Source organism: Dromaius novaehollandiae, chromosome 4 (assembly GCF_036370855.1).
Source record: "Dromaius novaehollandiae isolate bDroNov1 chromosome 4, bDroNov1.hap1, whole genome shotgun sequence".
Taxonomy (NCBI): Eukaryota; Metazoa; Chordata; class Aves; order Casuariiformes; family Dromaiidae; genus Dromaius; species Dromaius novaehollandiae.
Window position 1 is genome coordinate 8,108,527 of NC_088101.1, and position 26,008 is coordinate 8,134,534.

Here is a 26,008-nt window from a genome sequence, read left to right on the forward strand (position 1 = left end):
CTGTATCGGCTTGAAATTTCTCTTCCCGCTTCTTTTTCAGCTTGGCCACTAAGCCAGAAGTAATCAGATCTCTTAGTACTCTCAGGTTTGACAACACTCCTCTTCCACTAAGGAAGAACGCACAAATGCTGAGGAAGGTCGATATTTTGGAAGCCGGCTACGCCAAACAAATGCTAGAAAACACAAAGTCAAACACTGTTGTAGTACTGACATATAACACATGAGAGCCATTCATCTTTGGAGAAGTTTCAAAATGAAACTCAGTGGCCAGTCTAATTCATAACTGTTTATTGTAAATCACTCAAGAGTTTACATGTCATTAATGGCAAAGTAACACTGTTAAAACACCTGCCAGATGAAATACAGAATAAAGACAACTCTTTTATATTATATGGCATCATTTAGAAAACAAGAAACGAAAAAAAGAATTTTAAATTTTTTTTTTAGTTCTACATCTTTCCTGAAAATATCTGGCCTGACTCTCAGTTATCCTGAGGTCACTGCCTTGCCCACGGTGTGGGGCTGAGAAAGCCGGAAAATGGGCATCCCCTCTCAGGAAGGGCAGAGCAATGACCTTATATATAAATGAAAATCATGCCCTCTATCTTCAAAAGTGCTCCAGTGCTGACAGTACAAAGCCTCTCTCCTGCACTGGCTAACATCTAACACAAAAGGCTATATGTCCCATTAATTCCACATGCTTTTTTTTTTTGATTTTTTTCTTTTTCTTTTTTTTTTTTTTTAAACAAGGCAACTGTTAAATTCAGAAGCTACATAACTGTCTTTATATTTTGCTCAGAAACCAATGGATGTTGCATGCAGCTGAAATATTAGTAGAGACTCTGCCTTAGATAAAGGTCAGTTTTCAAAGACCCAATAGTCAAAGGCAGAAAAAGAAATTAAGAGGCCTCTTGTGCAAAAGGAGCTAAAATATGCATGCATCGATGGCCATGACTGATCAGAATATAACTTAGGTCTCCAAACATTGAAATCGAAGCTTTATTTGGCTTAAGACATTGTTGAGCTCTATACTTTTACAAATTACAATGTATATGCAACAACAAAGGAATCATCTCAACATTAGCATCAGTTTGTATTTTGGCCTGTATAGAGACTAATTTTCAACACAAAAGCCTGCTCAGCAGTAAATGGTTTTCATATTTAGCAAAGACAGTAGCGCATTGGTCTGGCTAACAGGGCTAACATAAAGGAGAAAGCAGATTTTCAAACAAATGTCTAATTTTAGGCCGATTTTTCCCCTTACGCATCCTGTTTTTCTTGGTGCTGTTACTGTTCCTTTCCATTAGTTTGTAGTTTAAACAGCACACTGGGCCCTGACTCGTGCCCTCCAAGAAACATGTCTCAAAAGCATGTTCGATTAATAGTAGAAACAAATTCTCCCCTGAACTGCACTTTGAAAGGATAGTTAGTTCCTCAGACCTGCCAAGTTTACCATGAACAAGCAAATTACAATGTATTTGGACAAGAACTACAGTGACTAAAACCAAATATCTCTCATGTTTAACTCTAATATTAAATAATATATAACATTTTTACACTTACTAGTCTGAAGTTTGGACATAAGACAGCTAATAGGGAAAAAAAAGCTGGGGCTGAATCTTTTCCTGAGGGAGTCACCTCAGGAATTAATTTGGCCCAACTGATCTGAAAAAAACAATTTTAACCAGAAGAAAATAAATCCAGTGCACGCGCATGGGCACGTGCACCCCTCACACACACATACACAACAGCACGGACACACAGAGAAGCGTTACTTTTTCAAGCACTGCCATCTCCAGTCCTTTCTTTGCGAGCCTGGATCATCTCCTTTGGAGCCTGCTTTCGGTCAGTAACTAACCCCAACCAAAACATGAAGTCAATGAACCAGGTGGTTGGGTTGAACTTCAGGCCCAGCTCACTGGCTGAGTAGTCGAACGGGAAGGTGTGGTGATAGTTGTGGAAACCCTCACCTGGAAAAAGAGAAAGTTTGAAGGCTGCACGGCCAGCAGGTTTACGCCTTTAGGGATACACTTGGGTGGGACATCCCAGTGCCTGTTTCCCAAGCGCTCAGTCCAGGCCAGGTCATGCTCCAGCCGCATCTGGCTACGAGAGACCTGACCCCTGGGGCAGATTTACAACTGACATTACCCAATGCTTTGGGCTTCATTTCCCAGAAGAAAAGGGGATGTTTCCCAACCCGACACTCAGGGAAGAAAACTAAACGTACTTCGAGAGGGGAAACTCATAACTGAGTAAGAAGCAGAGTTGCTTCTTTCTGTTTTGCTGTCCAAAACCGATTGTTGAAAACAGTGGGTTGCTGTCATGAACAGATTCTCTTTGCAGTTCAGTTGAGCCCCCTGCCCTGGAAAGGCTGGAGCTCAGGCAGATGCCTGTTAACCCTAGTGCTTGGGAGAGGGCCTGGGAGGCCGCATCCAGGCACGGCTCTGCGGGCTCGTAGGAGCTATTCCGGCTGGCAGCCATGGAGAACTCGGTCCGCTCCTGCTCACACTCCCCTGTGAGGGCAATGCTAAGCAAACATCTGCCCGGGCCAGTCAGACCAGGGGGCTCCTCGGTCACCAAGACCCGCTCGTTGCGCACCAAAGCTCAGGACTGACGCACCTCCCTTCCCGTGACTCAGTCCCCAGTAGGCACATCGGGGCAATAAATAGCATTATTTCGGTGCCTTTGATGCGGGTGCCATAGCAGAGCAAAGGAGCCATCCTCTAGGACACACAGGCTCCAGCCACCTCCGAGCTTTGGCTGAAAGTGGTGGCCAAGTACAGATTTCCAAAAACGCTGGCGAGGGTGACACAGGGCTGGATGGGGGGTTATTGCTCTAAGCCTGCAGACCTCTCCCCGGAGCGACAGCTTCAGCGCCGCGTCCCTCAGCACTCACCAATGGCTCCCAGAGTGACGAAGGCGTTCTGCCTGGGGCTGATGTACTTGTCGTAAGGGCGGTTGCCATACATGTGAGCGGCGCTGTTGACCAGCCAGGTGACGTTGAGGGAGATGGTGTACCGGAGGATGGAGGCAAGGAAGTAGGCGTTCCACAGGCTCTCGCCCCAGAGGTACCACGGCACGAAGGTAGGGATCACAAAGCACATCAGCACGACTGAGCTCTTATAGTACCTACAGGGAAACAAAAGCACACCATTACTGTGCTGGGAACAACAGCCGAGAGGGCTACCGGCCTAGATCGCTGGAGACGCTGGTTTGTCAGAAACCCCTTGCACAACCCCTGGCCAGCCCTCTCTTTGCACTGTCCTCGCTGCTATTAAGTGAAAGGACATCACCGCAGCCAAGGCACCGCAGAGGGGCTGCGTGTTTCAGGGCTTAAATGCGAATGCTCCAAGTGAGGCACCTCTGTCTTGGGAGCATTCACCTGTCGTGACAATCCCAGCTGGGCTGAAACAGCCTGAACCCAGGACCTCCATCCACATCTACTGATCTGCATGAACGGGGATACCCACGCCAAGACTTGCCTAGGGCTTAGTACCATCGTCAGCTGCTGAGAACTAGGAGGGACCGTGGCTGTCATTTTCATCCTCTCAGAACTAGGGACGTGAGCGTTCACCTCCTCTGAAAAGCACAAGGAGATGTGTGGAAGGGAAGGGCCGGGTAAGGGATAGCTACCACTGTTGGATGCTAAGGAAACATGCCAGGAAAAGAATTGCAATGAATAAATGAACTGCTCCAAGAAAGGAGGAAAAGGCTCAGTCTAAAAACCCATTTTTTGCATGTCAAACTGAAAAACCAACTATTTCCCAGTAGATATTAGCTATATCAATTTTTTGGAGCTCAAACCACTTTTTGTTTTTTGCTTTATTTTGTTTTAAGAGATAAACTAGGTTGATGTCTCAAGACCAGTATTATGGAAAAAAAAAGTTGCAAGTGATCCCAATTTTTACCTTTCAACGCAAATTTCAGCATCATTGACACCATGGATGTCTCCAAACGATACCTAGAAACACTTGCTGGAAACAATCTGCCATTAGGAAGCTAACAAGCAGTTTTTCATTTTTAAAAGGCAGTCCTGCTACCTTGTCCCAACCTTGGAAGGCAGATACCTCAGCAGTTAACAGCTGCCACAGCCCTTGCCAAAGAAAAACATGAAGCTGAATTACTCGTCAGCAGCCCAGCCAATGTGCCGCTTGCTCAGTGTCAGAAAAATCGGCTCTTCCACCAAAAGCAGTTGTTTTAGAGGGCTCCAGGGTTGTGTTTTCGTTCTCTGTCTTTGTGTCGCTGTCAGGGCTCTCAATAGTCTACATGGAACAAGTGTTTGTTTTCATGGTCCACTGCCCAACATGACTGGGATGAGCAAGTGAAAGGCTCTGCTGGGAAGAAAGAGAATATCCATACTACGGAGACATTTTCCAGCTGTGCCAGAGAGAAAATTGTGCCAGCTCCAACCTAAGTCCAGAAGGACAAACCAGATAGTGCGTGTCACAGCAGGAGCAGGATCACCACAGCAGGGAAAGCTTCGAATACCCACAACCCGTATGACAGTTTTTCCCAAGAGCAATTCAAAATGCAGAGACAGCCTGAAACCCCAAAGCAGCAACTAACGCTGGGGCTGAACACTGGAGACCCAAGCCCCTGAGTTCAGCACCTTTAATTCTGGGGGGGTTCAGAGCTGGCTGGAAAACCTTGCAGCTGGGGCCCATCGCTGGGACTGAGAAAAGCCTTGGGCCTGGGGTGGCACTGCAGTGACATGAGCTGAGCTGGGCTGGGCCACAAACACACCACAGTGCGAAGAGGCAGCAAAGATTTCCCCTGAGCTCAGATCAGGAGGGAACCTGGAGCACGGGGCAGGAACAGCTGAAAGAGTTAAAGGCAGATTTTACTGAGCAATGGAGGAGGCCAGGTTAGATCACAGCTGCTCCATCCTGACTTTAACACTACCATTCTTAGTGGAGACTGTGTCCCTGCCTGCATGTCCTGCTTGACCTCTGCCAAACTCTGCTCTCAGATCAGACCCCATCTCTTTGCAAGCATTTGTACAGAGTACAAAAATGATGATTTTACTCAATTTACCCACTAAATGAGAAGGCCATTCTGATTTTTTCCACCCATGGGTACCCTCCTGTAAAGCTGAATGGGCACACAGATTTTTCTCTCCTTTCAAATGAAAACCACCCTTTCTATGCAAGAAGTGTAAGCTTTCAAATGGTTGTTCTGACCATGCACAGGGGACGTAGGAATTTGAGACACATTCAGAGCTCAATGGGGGGAGCAACAAAACCTCTGTCCTAGTCTCAGCCTGGTCCTCAGCTCTGAGGCAACAGGTCTAGTTTTGCTTTCCATGTTCTGGGAGAAAGCAAACTTTCCAGAATTCCCCCAGAATGAGACACCTGGCTCTGAAGGGTTCAGCCAAGCCTGGAAAATGCATATGATCATATACTGGAAAAAAAAAAAAAAAAAAAAAATCAACGCACAGAGCAGTGGAGGGAGGAAGCTGAATAGTCTGACAAGAAAGACCAACAGGACAGCTTTATAGCAAAAGTGAAGCCATATGCTCAGACAAGGCAGAGGAGAGTGTAGGATGCAGGGAGCGCAGAGGCGAAGAGCAAAGACCATAGTGGGAGAAACGAGAGGAAAAGGAGCCAACAAGTCAAGGGGAATGATTCAAAGGGAAGTGGAGAAGAGGAACGGCTCTGCAAGAAGTGGGAAGGAAAAGCCAAGAGAGCGGCAGGAAATAAATGGCTATTAATGGAGAATGGGTTAAGCATGCTCAGAAGCAGAGAGCAGCAAGACAACGGGAAAAGTCAGTAAGTGGGGGCCGTGTCTTACAAACCAGATACGGCCTGTCCCCAGCTTGAGGGGCAACGTGGCTCTGCTGTCCTCCCTGCCGAGCCCTTCCACTTCTTTGGAGCCCAGATTTACCTGCATCCTACAGTCATCCCAGGGTACCACCACAAAAGAAAGTGGCCACACACAACTGGAGCAGCAGATAACAGGACTGTCAATGGGCAAAGGGGAAAAAAAGAAAAAAGAAGGGAAAAAAAAGTACAAGCCAAAAATTTGTCTTCTTGTTGCCATCTGACAGGTTTAAAATAGACCTCTGCTATTGTTGAGGATTTTCTGGAAGGGATGAAAAAGAGCAAGGATTGTTTTTAATTGAATGGTTACTAGAACTTTTCATTTGCCAGAAGTTTTTCGGATAGCAAAAACTGTCGATTTGTCGACAACAAAAAATCCGTTCAAGTTTCAATTAACAGCCACAGGATATTGAAAAATGTTAGTATTGGCAGCATTTTTGGAAGAAAAAAATTTCTATTAACATAACTCATCTAAAACATGCCAGCCAGCTTTCATAATCTCATGTATGAAATAAATTAATCCTGTGCTTTGCAAGCTCTCGGTTTGTTTTGTTTTGTTTGAGGGTGGCCTCACATGCTGGGCTCCAGATGAAGATCTACACAGCTACACAGACCATGGTGAAAAGAAGGCATCTCCACAGCTCTCTCATAGGGCTCTTTCTTCACTCACCTGAAGCAAAGCTTTTCTAAGGAAAAAATTCCCATTCTTCACCAAAAATAATGGAAAATTTCCCACTGGCTTCTGAACCAGGCCCTGGATAAGGTTTGCAAACCTCATCAGTTCAAGGTTAGAAATTAAGCTGGATGGGAAAGAACTTTTCCATTCTAGAAAACTCTATCACAGTTTAAAACTTTTCCCACTCAGCACTGAGACAAAAGAGAAAAATTATTAAAACAGCTAATCAGGCACTGATTAAAGCCCTTCTGTGAGATGCGAGAAGCTCAGACTGAAGTCTTTGATGAGGACATGAGATTTCCCATCCAGACGGGTACCTGACTACAGACATCTTGCCACTTCAGGGTCTGTCTCCCTCTGACTGGAACAAACTGGAACTGACAAATCTCCTTGCCTGGATTTGGGGGAGAGTGATACATTTCCATGAAACAGTGCCGGTTTCACCAAATCAATCCTCTAACGAAAATGCTCCAACCTGTGAGCCTCTCTTTTACATCAAATGTTGTTCTTCAGGATCGTCACACTGTTATTCACAGAGGGCTACATTCTGCTGTCAGTCACACCCGAAGCAGTACAGTGATTTCAGTTGAAGTGTTGTGGGTTTCAACTGTTGACTGAGTAGTACCTTATCCACAAGTCATCAGCACCACTGAATTCAGTAAAGCTAACAATCTGGCCTTAAAACAAAACATGACAAAGAGGAAGGGTTTATTATGATTTTAACTGATCGAACCTGCTAGTTCTTCGAGACCGTCAAAAAAATCCACTTCATCCTTATGAAAAGGATGGAAGTGGAATTTTTCTTCCAAGGGGAGGAAAGGCAAATTCTAGCAGTCCTGGCCACAGGGGTTTGGGATATCTGTCTTTGGGGCACTACCATGCAGAGGTACTCGGTTCTGGCATCTGTTTCCTAAGCTGGTTACAGTTGGTCACCACTGACCCCCTCCAGGGGACAAATACAGTGCTGAAAATGGGACAGAGCTCGTGACATGCTGAACTAAGCTGAACAGGAGCCTGAAGGTGCTTAGCCTTTTGGAGGGACAAGTCTTTCACATTTAAACCAGCACTCCCATTTAAATGACTGCTCTGTCTGCAGAGATGTGTACAAGAGCATGAGACTGAGATATCACAGGAGATGTTGATATCCCAAGGAAGGACATTTACTAAAACATAACTTCCCTGCACCAAATGTACTTAATCACTACATAATGTTTGCAGCATAATCAAGGCAGAAAAGCCTGCTTCTTGTAGGATGCTGTTGTCTTGGTAAAGGTAACAAAACATCCACGAGTTACTGTAGCATACCGCAAGAGAAGCTTTGCAAACACCCACTGCTGACAGAGGAGCCGGTATAAGTGACCAAACAGGTTGATGATAGTGAATTCCTCCCTCCTGCAACTCCTCTGATGCAGGAGTAATTCTCACAGCGTGCGGCTTTCTCCAATGCAAATAAGATACGTATTTCTGGATTCAGCTGACTGCCCCCTTTCCCCATAAAACGCTCAGAAATGCAGTTATGCAGTTTGTAGTCAGTGGAGCAAATACTTGCTGCCACAGTCCTCCATTTGCTCCTATAATGCATTTAGTCATGTAGAGGACAATTCCCACCTCTAACAATGTGTGTAACAAGCTGAACTTGGTCTGTGTTAATTCTCACAGGAGATGATTAATCATGCAAACAATGATGGTCCTGGAAGAGGAAGCACTTGGTCTGAGCTGGCCCACAGGTGCCAAAGATGAGTTTGCAGACTGAAATGTGCAGTTTTGCATTAAGACAGTTAGCGATTACAGCCTTTGCTCCACTGATCACACGAGAACACCAAGATCCCAGTGGCTTCTGCTGTGGCTGTTCTGACAGCCAGCCTTGGCTTTTTGGAAAAGCACAAGGACAAGGATAGAGCAACTCTGCTTGTGCAACAGAGCCTGCAAAGATAGTCTGCAAGCTTCAGCAACACGGCTATAACAAAGGGAAGGGGGATGGCAGTCCTACTGCCTACAAAGTGGTGGGGATATCTGGGGGGAGAAAAGGGAAAGATGACAATAAAGGAGGAATCAAAACCAGGCAGCGATCCCTCCAAGCTGCATCACATGACAGCCAAGCGCTCCCACTTACTTTCTTTGGAACCTGACAACAGGGTCGTCCAGCAGGTCAGTGAAATCCAGTTTCCTCCCCTTCTCTATGACGTCCCGGTGCTTGCGCACAAACAGCCAGCCAATGTGGGAGAAGAAGAAGCCACGGCGAGCATTGTGCGGGTCTGCATCCGTCTCCGAGTACTTGTGGTGCACACGGTGGTCTCGGCTCCACTCATAGATATCGTTCTGCACAGAGAGCACAGGGGGGTGAGAGGAGAGAGGCTGGGCGCTGCTTTGGCAGGACTGTCTCCTGCTCCTGTCCCGTGTGTAAACGGCAACCAAGCCCCACACTGATGCTTTTCAGTAAAGGTTGTCAGCTAAAGGCATTTTGAGGGACCCTGACTTTGCAGAGAGACTGCCAAATCATGGTGCTCCCATCAGTGCCCACACTGAACAGCACATGCTCTGAGAACCAGTGACACAGACTGGACACAACCTGGGGCTGGAAAAGGCCGTGGGCCAACAGCCTCTTGGGAAATATCATCAGCCTGCCCTAGTCTTACATCCTTCCCTGGATGTTCGCTATCAAAGCATGAACCCGGTACATCCATGTCTATGTTCTTATTCTACGACCTGGCCACAGGGGTTTGGGATATCTGTCTTGGGGGCACTACCATGCAGGGGTACTCGGCTCCGGCATCTGTTTCCTAAGCTGGTTACAGTTGGTCACCACTGACCCCTCCAGGGGACAAATACAGTGCTGAAAATGGGACAGAGCTCGTGACATGCTGAACTAAGCTGAACAGGAGCCTGAAGGTGCTTAGCCTTTTGGAGGGACCAGTCTTTCACATTTAAACCAGCACTCTCTCTTAAATGACTGCTCTGTCTGCAGAGGTGTGTACAAGAGCATGAGACTGAGCTATCACAGGAGACGTGCCTGCTTTATGGGAAGCTAAGTCTTGCATTCACAGACAGGCTGGAATAATAGTCTCAGTCCCATAACACCACTCAGCATTGGATCCAGATCAGATACAAACTAAGTTCAGCCCTGTCTCTGCTAAAGCTGTCAGCAGATATGGGTCACTGAAATGCCCTATGGGGCATCTACCTAACTCATTCTACTATTCATTCACCTAATGCATTCATCTACCTAATCCTAAATGGGATTAGGTAGATGGCAGGGAGGAAGGAACGGACCACAATTTCAGACCTGGATCCTTACAGTGAGGCACTCCAAATTTACTCGACTGGAAGGGTTTCGGTCTCCCACTTTTGTCTGCAGGGTGCATTGGCTTTCAGACAAAACCATTTGTTTTTTTCCGTGGTGATGAGCTATTACCATAGGAACTCGTGTACGCACTGCTTTCAAAAATTAGGCCACACATTTGGGCACTCATCTATGAATTCGATTGCCCAACATTAGCACCGAAACGTGAAAATGTTAGTTTATGCCCAGATCTACAACAACAGTACAAGCATTAATCAAACAACACCTAGCTGAGCATGGCTTTCTCTCCTTTTTCCATCTTCGCACAGGCAGGGAGGTAGCCAAGCAGTAACACCCAAAGCAGCAAGGGTTTGGGTTGGTTTTAAGAACAGCAGTAGTACCCACACCACAGCAGCTTTCCTCCCAGCAGAACTGAGCAAACAGACACTTTGTGCCGCCTGTGAAGTGCCAACTGCACAGCGACAGTCAGGACAGAGAATACGCTGCAGGACATAGCAAGCCAAGCTAACGACACCGTGTTTGCCCGCACTCTGAGAGACAACAGCCGCACGCTGAAAGCATAGCAGAAATCACTGCTTTCTCTCGGTTGCCACTATTTGAGAGCGCTGAGGCAGCCAGCGCTTGGGAGGGGAACCTCAGAAACTGCTGCTAAGGGCAACTAGAGAATCTGGACAAATGTGTCCGTGTTCAGTTTCAGCATCGCAAAGATGCTCTCTGCGAGAGCCCATGACAGAGAAGTGAAGAACAAAAGCCCCTTAAGATCCTTAACTCAGCCAGAGGGGCACTCAGTGGTACTCGGCTCTGAACTGCCGCCGTGCTGTGGCCAGCTGAGGCTGGCTGATGAGGCTGCAGGAACTGTGGGAACGGACTGGATTGGGGAAGAGGGGAACATTTTTCTTTAACACCAACCTGTGTAAGTCACTGAGATGAGGAAGTAAAGCTCAGTCTCTTATCAGCGTTCACGTACATCACACCTCAACTATCCCATTGCAGAAGAGAACAAAGTAAACTTGGAGTAAAGCAAACCCAGGGAAGCCACCCAACTCTGCAGTAAGAACAAGGGGAGATTTTTACCTTGCTCCCATTTTATTTTCTCCTGCAGAAAAATTAAAAGGAATGAAAGCCTCCACCCTGCTTCAAGTGGCAGATTTATTCTTCACTGGGAATATCCAGAAGACCGGAATATGCTAAGATTAAGTCATTTAAAAACACAACAAGATGATGCGAGGAGCACACCTCGGAAGGGTCCTCTTTCTTAAACAGAAATCATCTTTCAAATGGGACTATCGATCATTATGCTACAACAGTATTTGATAAAATTATTTGTGGCACGGCAAATAACCAGGTCAAAGCAATAACAGTGTAAGAAATTAGCTTGGCTTTTCATACCGTAGCAAATACCTGCAGGGCTAGCAAAAAAAATGATTCCTCAGATGAAAGCGTCAGGAAGCTGTGAAACAACGGAATTGCATCTAATTAAGAACACAAAGGCTAAGAGGAAGTGAAGGCCAGAGCTGTTGGCAATAAATACACAGGCAACTGGAGCATAGCCCATGTAAGTGTGCTCCAAGCGTATCAATAACAACCGTTTTTCAGGAACATGTCACTTTTGATCAAATTTCAGATAAACATAAGAGTGCAATCCATTCCAAAGCAGAAAGTGGCGGAATCACACTGTGACAGCGATACAGACGAGAGGTTTTATTAGGGGGTCCCTTAATAAACCTGCAGATCAACACCTGACAACGAACTGGGCACTGTAACCAACTCAAGGTGCTGACAGGAAATTTCCAAGAACCACTCTAGCTCAGCGCAAAACACTCTCAGCACAGCTGTTAGTGACCGCATGCGTTCAGCCAAACGTCACAGCTTGTTTCGTAGAGATGGCAAGGAGCAAGTGTATGGAACAATGTTACAGTGGCAGGTATCAGGGGAGAGACACCCCGATGTCCTGACTGAAATGGGGAACTCTTAAACACCAGGAAATCAAGTAAACATAAAGCAGGTATTACCCGTTTCTGAGACAAACACGTGACAGCAAGAAGCACAAACTCTTTCAAACTTACAAGAGCTTAAGTAATGCTAGATGGAGGGATAAGAATCACTTCGGCATGCTCCGGGCATGAAAATGCATTGGATAACCACCGCATCTGATAGGATCTCAGAGAAAGTACAGCACATCACAGTCCCATGCAACACAAAGTTAAAGCCGCTCAGCCAAGTTTCCAGTGCTCCTCAAGAAGGCTGAATATCGAGGAAGCCAACATCCAGGGACGCTGGAAAAATCTCCAACGCTACCTCTTTCTCCCAGTGCCAGTGCTGGGGAAACGGACAGGAACACTCCATCATTTGTTCACGGTGGTCAAAATGGACTTTCACAGGTAATGGATGTCATGGTAACTAGGAGTAGGCTTCAGGCTGCTTAAAACAGAGTGGGTGATTTGGCCTTTGGCTTTCCTTTCGACAAGGAGAAGGACACAAAGGTGGCTTGAAGCCACTTGGAAGTACTCCCCTGCCTCAGATTTGTACCGTGTCTGCCTCAGCAAAAAGCAGTGATGAGGCCAACACAGCTGAGAGCAAAATGCACCGCAACAGGGGAGCAGAAGGCAATGAAATCACTACAGTCAGGCTTACTGCAATCCAGCTTGACACAGATTCATTTGAATTGAGCATGAAAGATAAAATCTGCTGTAAAACAGGAGGCCGGTACCAGGGGGTTCTTAAAAACCTCAAAACAGTTGTTTAACATGCTGAGCAAAGGTTTTGTCAAGCTTTGCGAGGAACAGAGCAACACAAAGCAGCTGGAATATGAGTCAGAAGAAAGGGGAGTTACAGTCAAACTGAACATCTCCTCAACACATTCATATGACTGCGTTGTGCTCTTCGTAATGTGAAGAGGGATTAATAAGGTTCATTCTCTCCGCTTTAAAAAGAAGGTAAATCAAAGATAATAAAACGAACCATACAGAAACAGATAAAGGGACTCACTTCATCCTCTCTCAAGGTACAAGAATAACAAGTCACCCCAAGAGATTGAAGGGAAAAAGCTGAAAACTCGAAGCACAACTCACCTGTGGAACTCAGCACCGTAAGAGGTCATGGCAACCAAGCTAGATAATTTATTCTGTTAGTACAGAGACATATATCTGTTCTTAGCAAAGGAGTAGTATGCTTACACTGAGACGACCCTTGTTCTAGTCTCACTCCTACCACCAGCTGGGAGTTACAGGCAAGTTTTCAAGTCTAAGATTCCCTATCAGTAAATACAGAGATAGTTGCACTTCTTTGTGAATGTATTTGGAATCTACCAATGAAAAATACTGTATAAAATAGAGATAAAATAAAACTGCATAAAAAGATGCCTACTCTCATTTCTGGGTACATGAAACAATCTCTAACTGCCTGGCTGGATAAAGAAACCTGTTTACAGACGCAGTTGCATGCAGTTAGCTTTTACAGAGGTTTCTACATTATCCTGTGAAGTGTTGGGCCTGACCTGGGTCAGGGACAGGCTGCTGGGGTGCTGAGCCCCTGACCTGTGCATGTTTGACTTTGCCGTTAAGTAATGATCGCTCCTAGACTGCCGAATGCACACTGCTATGTGAGAGGGGCTGTGTATCCCGCTGAGCCAGCACAGGGTTATAATCAGCAAACATCTTGCTGCTGCTTTTTTCCCTGTTGATGCCTCTAAGCTGAAGAGATCCCTTCGCAGGAGATAAAGCTGCCTGGAGGCCAAAACTCAGGACAGGTAACCACAACCCCACCTGAAAAGCCATGGAGTTAGCTGCAGCCAGGAAGATCCGCAAAGGCAGCTTGGCTTTGTAGGAACGGTGACTCCATAAGCGATGCGCACCCGCTGTCACGCCCAGGGCTGTCACCAGGAAACAGAAATATGCTGAAAGACAAAAAAGACAAAACACAGGATGTGCTAGGGGCCAACTGCCATTATTTTGCTTTCTTTGGCGTAAAGATGATTCTTGCCCCTGCCTGCTGACGCCCGCAGGGACGCTCAGAAGACAAGGCTGGGCAGACAGGAGATGAGGATCTCGGCCCAGCTCTGCCCTGGCTCTGCCCAGCGGCCCCGTGGCCACCCCGTTCCACCTCCCGCCCCTTCCCACTTAGTGCAGCGTTTAGGAGTTCAGCAGTACCGAAGCATCACACCGTGACTTATTTATGCTATGCACCTTTGCCAAATACAGCGGAGCGAAGTTTCATCATTCATGTGAGAAGAGCAGCAACAACTCCTCTAACAGGACACTGCCTGCCTCCTCCAGACAGGTCTTTGCTCAAGTCTGATCTGTCAGCTAACTGACGAGGCCCCTGAAAAATGGTCTGTCATAGTTTCCACAGTAAAGATTTTTCCCATCATTGGGAGCTTATGCCTTGGTAAATAAAACGCACCAGGAAGCTCAGCATTCACAGTCTCCCTCAGCTTCAGGAACTTCCTGTCCTTTCCTGTTCCCTTAATTAAAAAATTGTCCAAGTAAACTGGTTTCGAGTATTTTTTCAGATGGCCAACACAGCAAGGAAATGGGTCGGTTCCTTACTCACGGCACCCTGGCTCCAGGCTGGACGCATTGCCAGAGCATGTGTGCGCTTCAGTGAACCCCCAGCTGCTTAAAATAACACCACCGCCTCCACCGAGCAAGATCGCAGCAACGGTACGTCTCCGATTCTCCTTTCAGCAGGGACGTGCGCTCACGGGCGGCTGGCTGGTTAACCCCGTGTTTGAGCAGGCACGGGGAAGGGCCGGCGTGGCATCAGAACAAGACAGAGGTCCTGCTAGGGTCTGCTTGGCCAAGCCACGCATCTGTTCACTGATAATTTTTTCTTTGATGTTCTTGCTGTTATTGTCTCTAGTTTCTTTGAGTTCGTGTGTGATGGATAATGCGTAGCACGGGTTGTTATGACTCAAAAGAAAAGACAAGGCCACGGGAAAGGCTAGAAGAACAGAGTGTTAGAGCCGGTCCTGTTTTGGAGACAGGCTGGAGGGAAAATGGGGACAGCAAGGATGAAAGAATTATACAAATCCCAAATAAACTGGACCACTTAAACTGTTCACATTCAAGCTATCCAGCTGTCATGATATACAGACTCTATTCCCTCCCATAGGAAGTGTGTATTTTACATACTGTGTCTGAAGAGTATATGCTCATTTTACAAGCGTAAAATTAAAACCAGAGTGCGTTTAAACAACAGGAATTTCAAAGGACAACCTCAAGTGAGTTTGCATGGTCTAAGGCAATGCACTGTTTAGCTAGTGCTCCATGCCACCTGAAACACACAGGCATGTTTTGGTTTTAACAGCCTATTTCAAATACCTAAGTAGAGTTATTGGAATAAAAAAAGGAAAATCCCATCTGTGAAAGGGAGTTTTCTACTTGTGTCTACGTCCATACAACAGTCTATCGTGCAACAGCCAAAAAGGAATCTATACTTGGTTCTTGCAGTATTTAATGTAAAACATCTACCTTTGCAAAATGAAAATGAAAATATGCATACGTAGGCGGGTATCCACTGCATCCCTCTATTAAATCCAAAGTCATAGTGCTTGAGGTTACAGCACCTAAGATAAAACACAACACAAAGGTATCTGGCAAGACAACGGTAACCCCATTTCCCGTCCAGCCTAAAGAAGTGAATGAGACCTTATCCACTTCACTGGTGGATCCATCAAGAACAGATTTACCCCAACTATTTCACGTTATGTACACAGCCAAAATTCCTTCCATTTCCCATGCGGCAAACCAAAGCCTTTCTCGTAAAGTGTAACAGACAAATGGAGTCAGAATGGCCCTGATAAAGATGAAACATCTCTCAAACCAGCTTTTGTTACCATCACTGAAGAGGTAATTCCCTTCTTCAGCAGGCTGCAATGCCTGCTCCTAGAAAAGGCTAATGCGTGCAGGTAAGTGCAACATGCTCAAGTCTATCGTTCAGTTCAGACTTCTGCCTGCTCCCTGAAGGGAAGTATATAATAGTCATGCCACCCTCTCCACATGTTATTTACAGGTCTATTTTTGTAACTATCAGACCACTGAACATGCTGACACCATGACTAACTTTCACTCCAGTTTCCTCTGCAGTCTTGCAGCTGTTTGCACGTACCTTTTAAGCGCAAGGTTTCAGACTCCTCCTATAGAATTATGGAATACCTGTTCTGCCAAATGATATTAAGCTGTGTCAGTTTGATAAAGCAAGAGTGTGGCAGAAACATCATTAAATAAAGGCCTTCCAAATTGCCCAAATGACTATAATTATGAGAACAGATGTGTGACACTCGGAATACTGACTTTATGCAGCCAACATAAAAATATTCAGGTTATAGCCCTGAATCACTGTAAGAACATATTGTCTGTGGGCTTTATGTCTGGAGTGACTGGTTAACCTCATGCTAACTATGAGGGCTGAAATCCTCCACCTTCACCATCCTTTTTATTTCAGGAGATTTAGCATGTTCGTATGAGCATTCCTCTCATGAGTCTTATTTCCAGCATACCATTAACGAAGCCAGAGGCATTGCCCCAAATAATAGTTTGCTTGGCCACCCTTATCACATACACAGGGGCTCTTCTCCCGCTACAAAGCGAAAACCAATTTCTTTGGCCAAGCACTTCCCCAGACATCCATCTTAATCATGATCGATTGTACAAAACCAGAATTAAAGATAAGTGGGTACAAAGGAACATACGTAACATCACCGTACTATCGATTTCTTTTTCTGTCCAGTGCAAGAGAGAGGGAGGAGCGCCTGGGTGAGACTGACTGGTAACACACAGGCCAGACAAATAGCTGCACTGAATTCTTTGGATTTATATCACTTGATGATCCAGCTTTCATGCTTTCTACAGCTCAGCTTAAGAGAGACCCCAGGAACCATACCCTTCATTGACCCTGCCCCAAAACACCCAACATGACAACGGCATTTTGAACAGCATTTTGGGAGTCTTGGGGCTCTCCTGGGGTGTTTAAGTGCCACCCTGTGTCCACACCTCTGAACAGCACCTTCCAGCCTTCCCTCGATTCGTTCCACAACCACAACCACGTCGCTGCAAGCCCACGGCTGCAGATGAGAGACGGATTTACCTAAAGCAGGTCTGCAGGAGTCCCGCTGCTGCAGGAGGCAGCTCTCGGGCAGGAGGTCTTCGGCAACGGGCCAGAAGCAAGCGAGCTGACCTGCGCTTTGGGACGGGAATGGACTCGTGGTGTGCGCCAGCAAAAGGATGGGGAAAGCCTGTTGCACCAGTGGTTGGCCTGGCACACCAGGCTCTCCAAAAGGCCGTGGTCAGGAGCAGCCTGGCTCTCACCCTCGTGGCTCAGCAAGCGGACAGGGCGACGGGCCAGCCAAGAACGAGAGCCAGACTGCAAAATCCTCAGAGCCTCCCAGAAACACGCTGCATAGGCTGAATGGGACTTTGCACAGAATCTCCCGGGCAGTGAACTCGAGTCCCTTCCTCCTGCTTTTTCGAGCCCCTCAGCAAACTGCCAGCCCCAGCCCACCCCAGCGACTACCGGCTGCGATAAAGCTAAAATGGCTGGGGCTCATACCCACACAACACGTCTATTTTTCGGCTTTGCAGGGGAGGAATCATAACAGCAGGAATTTTCCTAAAATAAATTCTGAGGGCTGAAACATCCCAGGGGGGGACAGGAGTCTGGTGACCAGAGCAGGAACAAATCCTGTCAGTCAAATACACTGCATGGTGAGATCAGATTTCTGCAATTCTTACAGGAATTAGGGTCCCTGAAAATGTTACTTGGCCACCAATTCCCAACGTATAAATAGCTAAGAAGCCAAATATTTGCAGTGTAAAGATGGGCCCCAAGCTTTCCTCTGCAGAATAAATTATGAACTCAAACCGAAATCAGGTTATAAACCATTTGATTTTACATTAATTATGTACAGTAATGATAGCTACAGCAACTAAATGAGAAGAGAGCTTATCCACCTGGCTAATTTTTTTTTTTTTTTGAAGTGAACCCCTCCATGAAACATATAAAAGGATTACACTGTGGAGAAAAGCTCTGTTAAAAGCTTTATTTATACTGAAAACTCCTTTTAGATTTGTAATCAGAGAGATCTCCTAAGTAATAATGAGTAAGAAACCCATAGGTATTGCAGAAAAAGGAGGAAAAAAAAAGAGAGAAGTACCAATAAACAATCTGGAATCCAATCACTTCAAGAATACTTTTTTTTTTTCAGTTTAGTTAAGAACTTAATATATAAGGAGGAAACAGCTAGCAATGCCAAGTTAGTTTTCTACATTTGTGAGCTAATTCTGCAATTGGGCTGACTTTTCGAAGCTAAGTCACATACACGATGAAACTGCAGCATTTCAAGCTTAACCTACAGACTAAAAAGCTCAGCTGTGCTATCTCTCTGTACCTATATATTGGCTTCACACATGATCACAGGCCACCGCGAGTGCTGGAGACTCTGAATTCAGAGCACAGATGATAATCCTGTTGAGGGGACATAATATACGGCTTTTTCTCCCCGAGCCTGGTGCTGCAGAGCTGGCAGAAGCAAAGCACAGGAGAGGGCTGTGCTGGAGCATGACGGAGGAGGCTGCCAGCAAACGGCGATGATACAAAGGAGGCAGCAGCAAGCTGACAGCATCCCGACCCCTCGAAGATGCCCAGCTCCCAGGCCGAGAGGCATTTCCACTTGCCGGGAGGCCGAGCCAGCCCCGACACTCACTGTGCAGAGCGCCCTGCCAGGGAAACAAGCGGTGCCTGAGGAGCGCGGAGAGCAACGCAAGGCACACCTCATCTCAAGCCATGCCTGCTCCAGGGCCGCCGCGGCTCGGTAGCCTGTCCCTCTCTGGCGAAACGGGCACACGGCTGAGAGCAACTCTCACGGCAGTCCCCGAGCAAACAGCCCTCCCGAGAGGCAGCGATGTCAGCTCTTCCCAGTCCCAGGCAGCACAGAGATGGCAGAGCTGCACACTCAGGCGGCTACCGAGGGATGCTGTTTCTCCGGGCAAAAATCTACGTCCTTCCTTTCGCTTCCCCACTCTACTCCCAATAAGGTACTTGACTGTACAGCTTCTCTGCTCTTCACCCCACAGCCCTGTTCTCCCATCTCCTGCTCCCTCTCACACGCCATACAGCACACAGCTAGGACAGCCAGCAGAAACGCATGGCCATCTTCCCACACGCGTGGCCACCTTTCCACTCTCTTTTTCTTTCTTGGTGTTGTGAAAAGACAGAGATGCGTAGCTCACAGCTTCATATTAAAGACAAAGGGAGAGGAGAAGGATCCTTTCAAGCCATTTCGTGATCGCTTGTGCCGAGCTCAAAGGAGTTTTACCTCGATCATGGATTGAGAGCACTGTGGAGCCTCTGCTTCACTGAGTCTCTGGCACAGAGCCACCTCCCTGGCATGGAGCAGAAGTGTGCTACTGTGCTGGCAACGCCTCCCAACACTCATTCCAGGGCTCTGCAGTCTGCAAGGATAAAAGCGTGCCTTACACATCTGCAGCAGGTTTCCCCTCTTCTACCACGTGTGGCCCCAGAAGCAGTTTCCTTCTCAGCATCAGTTCTTGGTTACCCTGTTAACCATGAAAATTCATACCCACTCCGTTGAAAACAAATACTCGTGTTATTAGGCACCTGTCACCCTGGCATACCTCCACATCATCTGAATACTGTGGCATCTTGCAGCAGGGAGCTCCACAGGTCTGCAGGGCCCTCCTGGGCCTCTACCGATGCTTCTGCTACAGCAAAATCCTTTTTTTCCAGAACGCACTCAGAACAAAAGTGGAATTATCTTCCCTCACCCCTAGCACGCTGCAGGGTTCACGTGGACATCCACGAGGGGCTGGCTCAGTGGAAACACCTCAACGCTGCGTGCCATGTCTGGTTACTCCCCACAGCAATGGCTAGCTTGGCCCTGAAGTGCGGTGAGGGCCCCAGACTCGCACAGCTTTACTTCCCTCTTTTGAAGTCTCATACACCTCCCCAAAAGCTCTGTAATACATAAGCTACTCTTTAATGGGATAAACTGGTGTAAAATGCCTCCCTGGCAACCAGGGCTCCACCACATCGCTCCGTTGGGCAGGCACCACATTTCCCTGCTTAAAGCCCTGCAGAAATGAGCTCTGCACAAGCATAAGCACCGACAGGAACGTTTCCAACCAGGAGCTCACTCAACAGAGCACAGCTGATATAAAATGCTTTTGAACTGGAGCAGAGGAAGCAGCATATGAGAAGAAACAAAGAGGAAGAAGGGGAAGAGAAAAAAACAGCAGTGAGCCTGTGCAAAAGGACAAAGGAGAGAACCATACCACCATGGTGCACAGCAATGGGGAGAAGAGGAAAAAGAGAAAATGTACTTGAGGTTAAACTACTTTGCAAACAGGGAGCCAGCGGGTTGCTAGGCTCCGAAGTACACTGTGCACAGATGCTATTTATGGGAATATGCCAGAATCAATAGGCAGAAGATTTTTATTCAACATCGTTATTAATGACCTGAAACAAAGGCAAACAGCATATTAACTACCACTGCAGATGATGCTAAATTTGGAGCAGCAGCGAGAGAGCTAAGAAACACAGAGAGATCCATGCAGAAACAGGGAAAATAAAGCTCAAAATGAGATTCTGCCTGGATAGAAAGAGCGAAGTAATGTAGCTCAGGGGGCGATAACTGCAGACGGATATGCAATGAGAATGAGATGCTTGGGGAAGCAGTAACCTGCAAGGAGGATCACCAACAGCAAATGAAATATTCTGAGCTTGCAATATGATAAGGCAGCAAAAGACATCAGTGTGATTTTGAACTGCAAGCACAGGGTATCATGTCACAGTCCAAGGGAAGCAATGCAAACTATACCAGGCAAGTTGTTTAAAAATGCATGGGATGGGAGATCAACAGCATCAAACATCTGGGCCACCTTTTTCAGAACAGCTCATCATGCCCTTGGCACAGCTAGATTTCCAAAAAAAGTACTACTATACCAAGTGCCAAACTCAAATGAAAATCTGCATGTCCAAGAGGCCAACCTCTTATTAAGATATAGGGGATATTGCCACAGTCTGTAGCAATTTCAGTGGCATCAGGATATCAACCTTAGTTGTAAGCAGTTCCTTCGCTCTAAAAAGAAAAAAATTCAACTCCAACCTCTCTGCTGTATGCTGAGCACCAAAATTAGAAGTCCATCTCCTTTTGAAACCTGAGACCACCTTAGAGCCGTGATACACATTTACATTAGTGAACCCAATGGATTCCAGTTTGGTTCTGACTTTCACCTGGTTATAAAAAAGCAGATCAACCAAAACAAGAAATCCAATAAGCACTGGGTTCAATCTGCACATCTGAACAGGCAATACTAGCTCCTGAAAGAGAGCAAATAATGGGATATCCTTCGCAAGCACAGATTACAAGACGACACTATCAGATAGCACCTACCTGCACATTGCCCAAGTCAGGCATAAGCTAGTAACATGGAACAAACCGCAATCATCTCAATCACCACCATCTCTGAGGGACAGAACGCCAGTTATAAAAATAGCAGTTGTAAAACAAAATCAATTAAGCATTCACAATGTTGCTAACGTCAATATGTAAAACATGCTTTAAAATACAGAATAATGCCATGTAACCGTTCCTGTGGGATGGGAACGCACAGAGCTTGGCATTAACTCGCACCCTTTGCTTGCAACAACTTCTTGTGAAGACAGACATCCCCTCACCTTCTGCAGGGGACAGCCAGAAGATGAAGAACAGCAGGGCCAAGAGCAGGAAAGACAATCAGCACTTGCTCTGCAGCCCCTGCTAGTCTCACTGGTAGCACCTTTCTCATACCTGGCTGAAAATCTTATAGTCCCTTGCAAAAAAAACTAAGGGGTTTGGGCACTGCATTCAAACACAGCAAGACGACTACTTCAAAACTGGTATGGGTCTGGAAACCTTACCTCCTCGTAGTTTGGTCTGGGCAAGTAGAAACGAACACAGATCCCACCACAGCCCCTTTTTCCAAACAGATTTTGGGATTAGGCAAGTTTTGCAAACATTTGACCTTGCTTTCTTGTTACAAAACACAACAAGTGTTTTTCTGGTCCTGACACGGCAAAGCGGACTCCATTTTTAAGTCCATCAATTAAAAATCTTAGTTTAGGCAGCACAGAGATTCATTACACAAAGTGACAGGAAACTAGGGCAGGAACTTTAAGGGCACCTCTGTCTCATCAGTACCAAAGATGGAAATACGTGGAAGAAAGCACTAGCTATTCCAATAAGGCAGAAGGCTCATCTAGCCCAATACCTTTTCTCCAACAGTGGTAAGATGAATTTCTGTTCAGAGAAAGAAAGTGGATAGGGCTTGCAGGCTATGGTCCATTTCTCTTGCAATCCCCCAGTACCCACAATCTTTATATTAGGGAAGTTAGGGGGTTCATCCCTGCCTAGTCGTTTTCCAGTCCTGTTTCTCCAAGTAGCTCTGCTATTGTCATGTTAACGATGAGCACAAAGGTCAAATCCTGAATGGGCCCGAGGGAGGGAGGAAGGGGCACAGAAGAGGGGCTTCTTATTGCAAAACCAATTACATGACTCTTAGCATTGAGACAAACTCTGCTGTGATGGGACAGAGCAGGAAGAAAATGCAATGGAATCTTTTTTCTCGTGATCACTTGTGTATGGAAGTGGCATATGTGTTCAAGGGAAAGACATACCTGAGGGACAGAGGATATTTTTAACCGTGGAGTCCACAGCACTGACCTACATTTTAGTCTTCATGCTGAAGTCAGTGAGGAATGTCAGGGCACACGCTGTATCACGAGATCCTACCTACAGGGCTGCTGCACGCTTAGCACACGGAGCCAAGCTAACCAGGAGGCACGGGCTGGGCTGGCACTAGGAGATGAGCACTATGGCCATGCCGTGCCATCCCTAGGGGGGCCTGGCTGTGCACGAGGGCTGCAGCCACCGGGTGCTCTGGAGCTGCAAGCTCAGGAGCGTGACCGAGGGCTGCTGCGAAAGCCTGACCCCGAGCCTGCAGGCACCCCAGGCCTGGGCAGAGCAGGGCTAAGGGCAGCCGCTGCAAAGGCTAGAGTCACTGCCGAAGACGGCAGCTATTCTCGCCTGGGGCATACAGAGCGGAGGAACCATGCCGCAGGCTCCTGTACGATGTAACCGGGTTACTGCTCGCATCAGCAGCACCTCCGCGCCGGTGGATGCTGCACACCGCCATACTTTGCACAGAGTACAGGGAAAGGAATTACCAAAGTTGGAGGCTGTCCCAGAGCTGTTATCACACTTCCTCTTACAAGGAGGGAGACAAGTCTTTTATCAAGATAACCACCAAGGGTCAAGGCCTTCGTTTCACGCCTCGTTCCAAGGACGTCAGCTCCACTTAGTCCTGCATTGCTGCAAAATCCCTGCAAAGGCAGCTCAGAACAAGGTGCCAGAACATCGCTCTCTCTTAGGACTGGCCCTTGTTACTGACACCCACATCCCTAACATGGATTTCAGCACCTGGTGTCCCCACGGCCTCAAGTCAGCAGGCAGATGACCTCACCCAGGCCTGGCAGACCCCTCTTCGGCCTCCTGGGCACCTTCTCCATCTCCCTGGAGCGCCCCATGCAGCAGGGGCTCTTGCGGGCAGAAAGATAATGAGCTAGCAGAGAAAGCCGGGCGCTCATCCTCGCAAGCAGCAGGGAGGCTGAAATCTGTGCATACTCCAGCCATAAAAATGCCCTCTGCTTGCGTCTATCTGATTTCTGGCAGCAGTTCCCCTTCTCCCAAGCTCTGTGTACGGCCTCTGTGCATGGCTGCTTCCTACCAACTCCCAAGGCAATTCTACACAGCCCCACTCACAGTCTGCAAAATTGTTTGTCCGCTCAAGTAGTTCTTCCTTGATCAGGATTTTAGGCTTTTACTTGCAATCATGGTTAAAGCTGTGCAAGCACCTTTGCTCTCCAGACCGCCATCATTTTGGGGACAGTTTCAGAAGCATGCAGCACCCAAGCTCTGCTGAAGTCTCGCTGCCAGACGATGATATTCCCAACACTGCCTAGTCCACGAGATGACTCATTCCCAGCCCAGACAGGAGAGTTCGAAGCTACATTCAGTAAAGATATATCAATTTCTGCAGACACACTGGGACACCTCTAGCGTCTCTAGGATTTCAGAGATCAGGAGGCAAGATGTTATGGGTACAGAAGAGATTAATTTCTCAAAGAAGTGAATTCTGGTGACTCTAATGGCTATGAAAGCACATCTTTTGTTTGGGGAAGCAAAATAAACACAAGGGCTGTGCTTCATCTGCAGACATAAAGTTACACTAGCTGCAACCTTCTCAACAACAGGTCATCTGAAAACAACTCACCTCAGAAATGCAGTTGTATGATGAAGACATCCTGTGACATGGCATTATTTGGTGGAAATACCCTTTCCACAGCTGGAATAGCCAGAAAAGTCTCAGGCAAACCTAAGCATGCCAAAGCCCGCAAGAGATTTTAATTTCAGAACAAGCCAACTTGTCCCTCCCTTTACAAGGTGGCTGGAGAGCTGCATATAGAGGGATGCCACAGCTTGACTTATTTATACAAATACCAATTTGAAGGTGGAAACAAGAGTGCATGTAACATTTGTGAATTTATCCACTGATAATTTTGCCTCTATTTATTCAGCCAGGTCAAAATTGCTTGCTAGCAGATTTTAATAACCTAGTGCGTAAAAACCCCAGGTCTTCCATCAGGCTGCAAGAACTGCATGAGAAATACAAAGGGTTAGTTGCTCAAACACAAAGGCAGTGTTGCAAAGCTCACCATAAATATGTAATTGGCAAAACTTCCATGTCCTACTGTTAGGATTCTTTTGCATTTTAAAAATTAAATTACACCTGCACATCCCATATCTACCCTCTGTTCTTCACTTGGGGGTTTTGCTGTTATTCATTGGTAGAGTTAGGACTAGTGAGCGATACTAACTGATCTGACCAAACCAAGGAAAGCACTTTCCCTAAATCAATCCCCACTGCAATCAAGGACAGCACTTGCCATCCTTCATTTTATACTGCCTGGTACTACCAGATCTTTTTGCACTACAACTGGATAATGCTACATCTTCCTTGAAATGCCCTGGCTGACCTCAAGAAGAAAGAATGAATTAGACCAAGACTTTGTCTCTCTGAAAATCTCATTTAAAACACACCGACAAACGCAATGGTGGCAGGTTAACACTCAGATCTCCAGTATACATCTCCACCTCCATCACTCGCCAGTACAACCCTGGAGAAAAAACCTCTTCCTCTACAGAAGAGATGTGAGGAGCAAAATCACTGCACTTTATCCCCATCACCCCATCAAGAAAGCCTGACTTACTGACCTGGAACGACATTTACTAAGGAGGGAGAAATTTCCCACTTTGGTCTGTAATTTGCTGTCAAGAAGAAACGTTGAATTAGTGCTCTGGCCCTGGGATCTCTGCGAAGTAAACAGTTCTCTGCTAGCAGACACAGCAAAACAGCCAACCCGCTGATCCCTGAGCCCTGCTGAACTGTCAAAGGCTGGCATCAAAAGGACCTTGGGCTGGATTCAAACTAGCAGCTGAGAATTAAAAAGCACCACCATGCAGCAGCACCAATTCCCCAAGCCACCCACTGTAAAGTGCATGCCAGTCCTCACGGGGAGCAGTGCATTCATGTGCAAACTAGATGTGTGAAATCTAAGGCCAGAAGCGGGTTCATCTAAAATTAGATCTAAACTTCCTCCGAGCTGCTCTAAATTGAACTGAGAAAGACATAAGACAAAGCATACCAAAGGCGAAGGACAGGTTTGGAGCCGCAGAAAAAATGACTTTAGAGGAGGCCCTTCTCCTGCAGCCCTGTACCATCGTGGGGGAAGCCCAGGAGAAGCCATCTGTCGCATCCTCTTGGCCCAGCCATCACCAGGTCAGTGAAATCCAGGCTCTCTCTGCCTGGATGCACATGCCTGCGTATGCATTTTCAGGAATAAACCCCAGAGCCAGGCCTTTTGGCTGAACATACAAAAGACTTTATTCCGGTTGGAATAACAGAAACGTTCGCATTGACAACTGCAGCCAATGTGACATAAATAAAGCCAATGGAGCAATGGAAATCACGGCTGACAGCAAACATGCCAGAGAATACTAAAATTCCCCTAGGAAGCACATACAGACTCCCTGAACTCACCAGCAACTGAAAACTGCCCTAAGATGCTGAACAGTTTATATGTATTTTTAGATCAAAA

At 46.7% G+C, this 26,008-nt stretch overlaps 1 protein-coding gene across 1 annotated transcript in view; it reads right to left on the reverse strand.

Annotated features, from left to right (window-relative positions):
* Window positions 1-271: 271 nt before the first annotated feature.
* The window catches only part of SCD5 (stearoyl-CoA desaturase 5), a 38,437-nt gene continuing 12,700 nt past the window's right edge, over window positions 272-26,008 (reverse strand). Inside the window, exons 2-5 of the mRNA XM_064510333.1 lie at window positions 13,561-13,691; window positions 8,609-8,814; window positions 2,897-3,129; window positions 272-1,970 (exon numbers count right to left, since the gene is read on the reverse strand). Of these exons, the coding sequence (XP_064366403.1) occupies window positions 1,780-1,970; window positions 2,897-3,129; window positions 8,609-8,814; window positions 13,561-13,691 (761 nt within the window). The 3' untranslated portion in view covers window positions 272-1,779. The remainder of the gene's footprint in view (window positions 1,971-2,896; window positions 3,130-8,608; window positions 8,815-13,560; window positions 13,692-26,008) is intronic.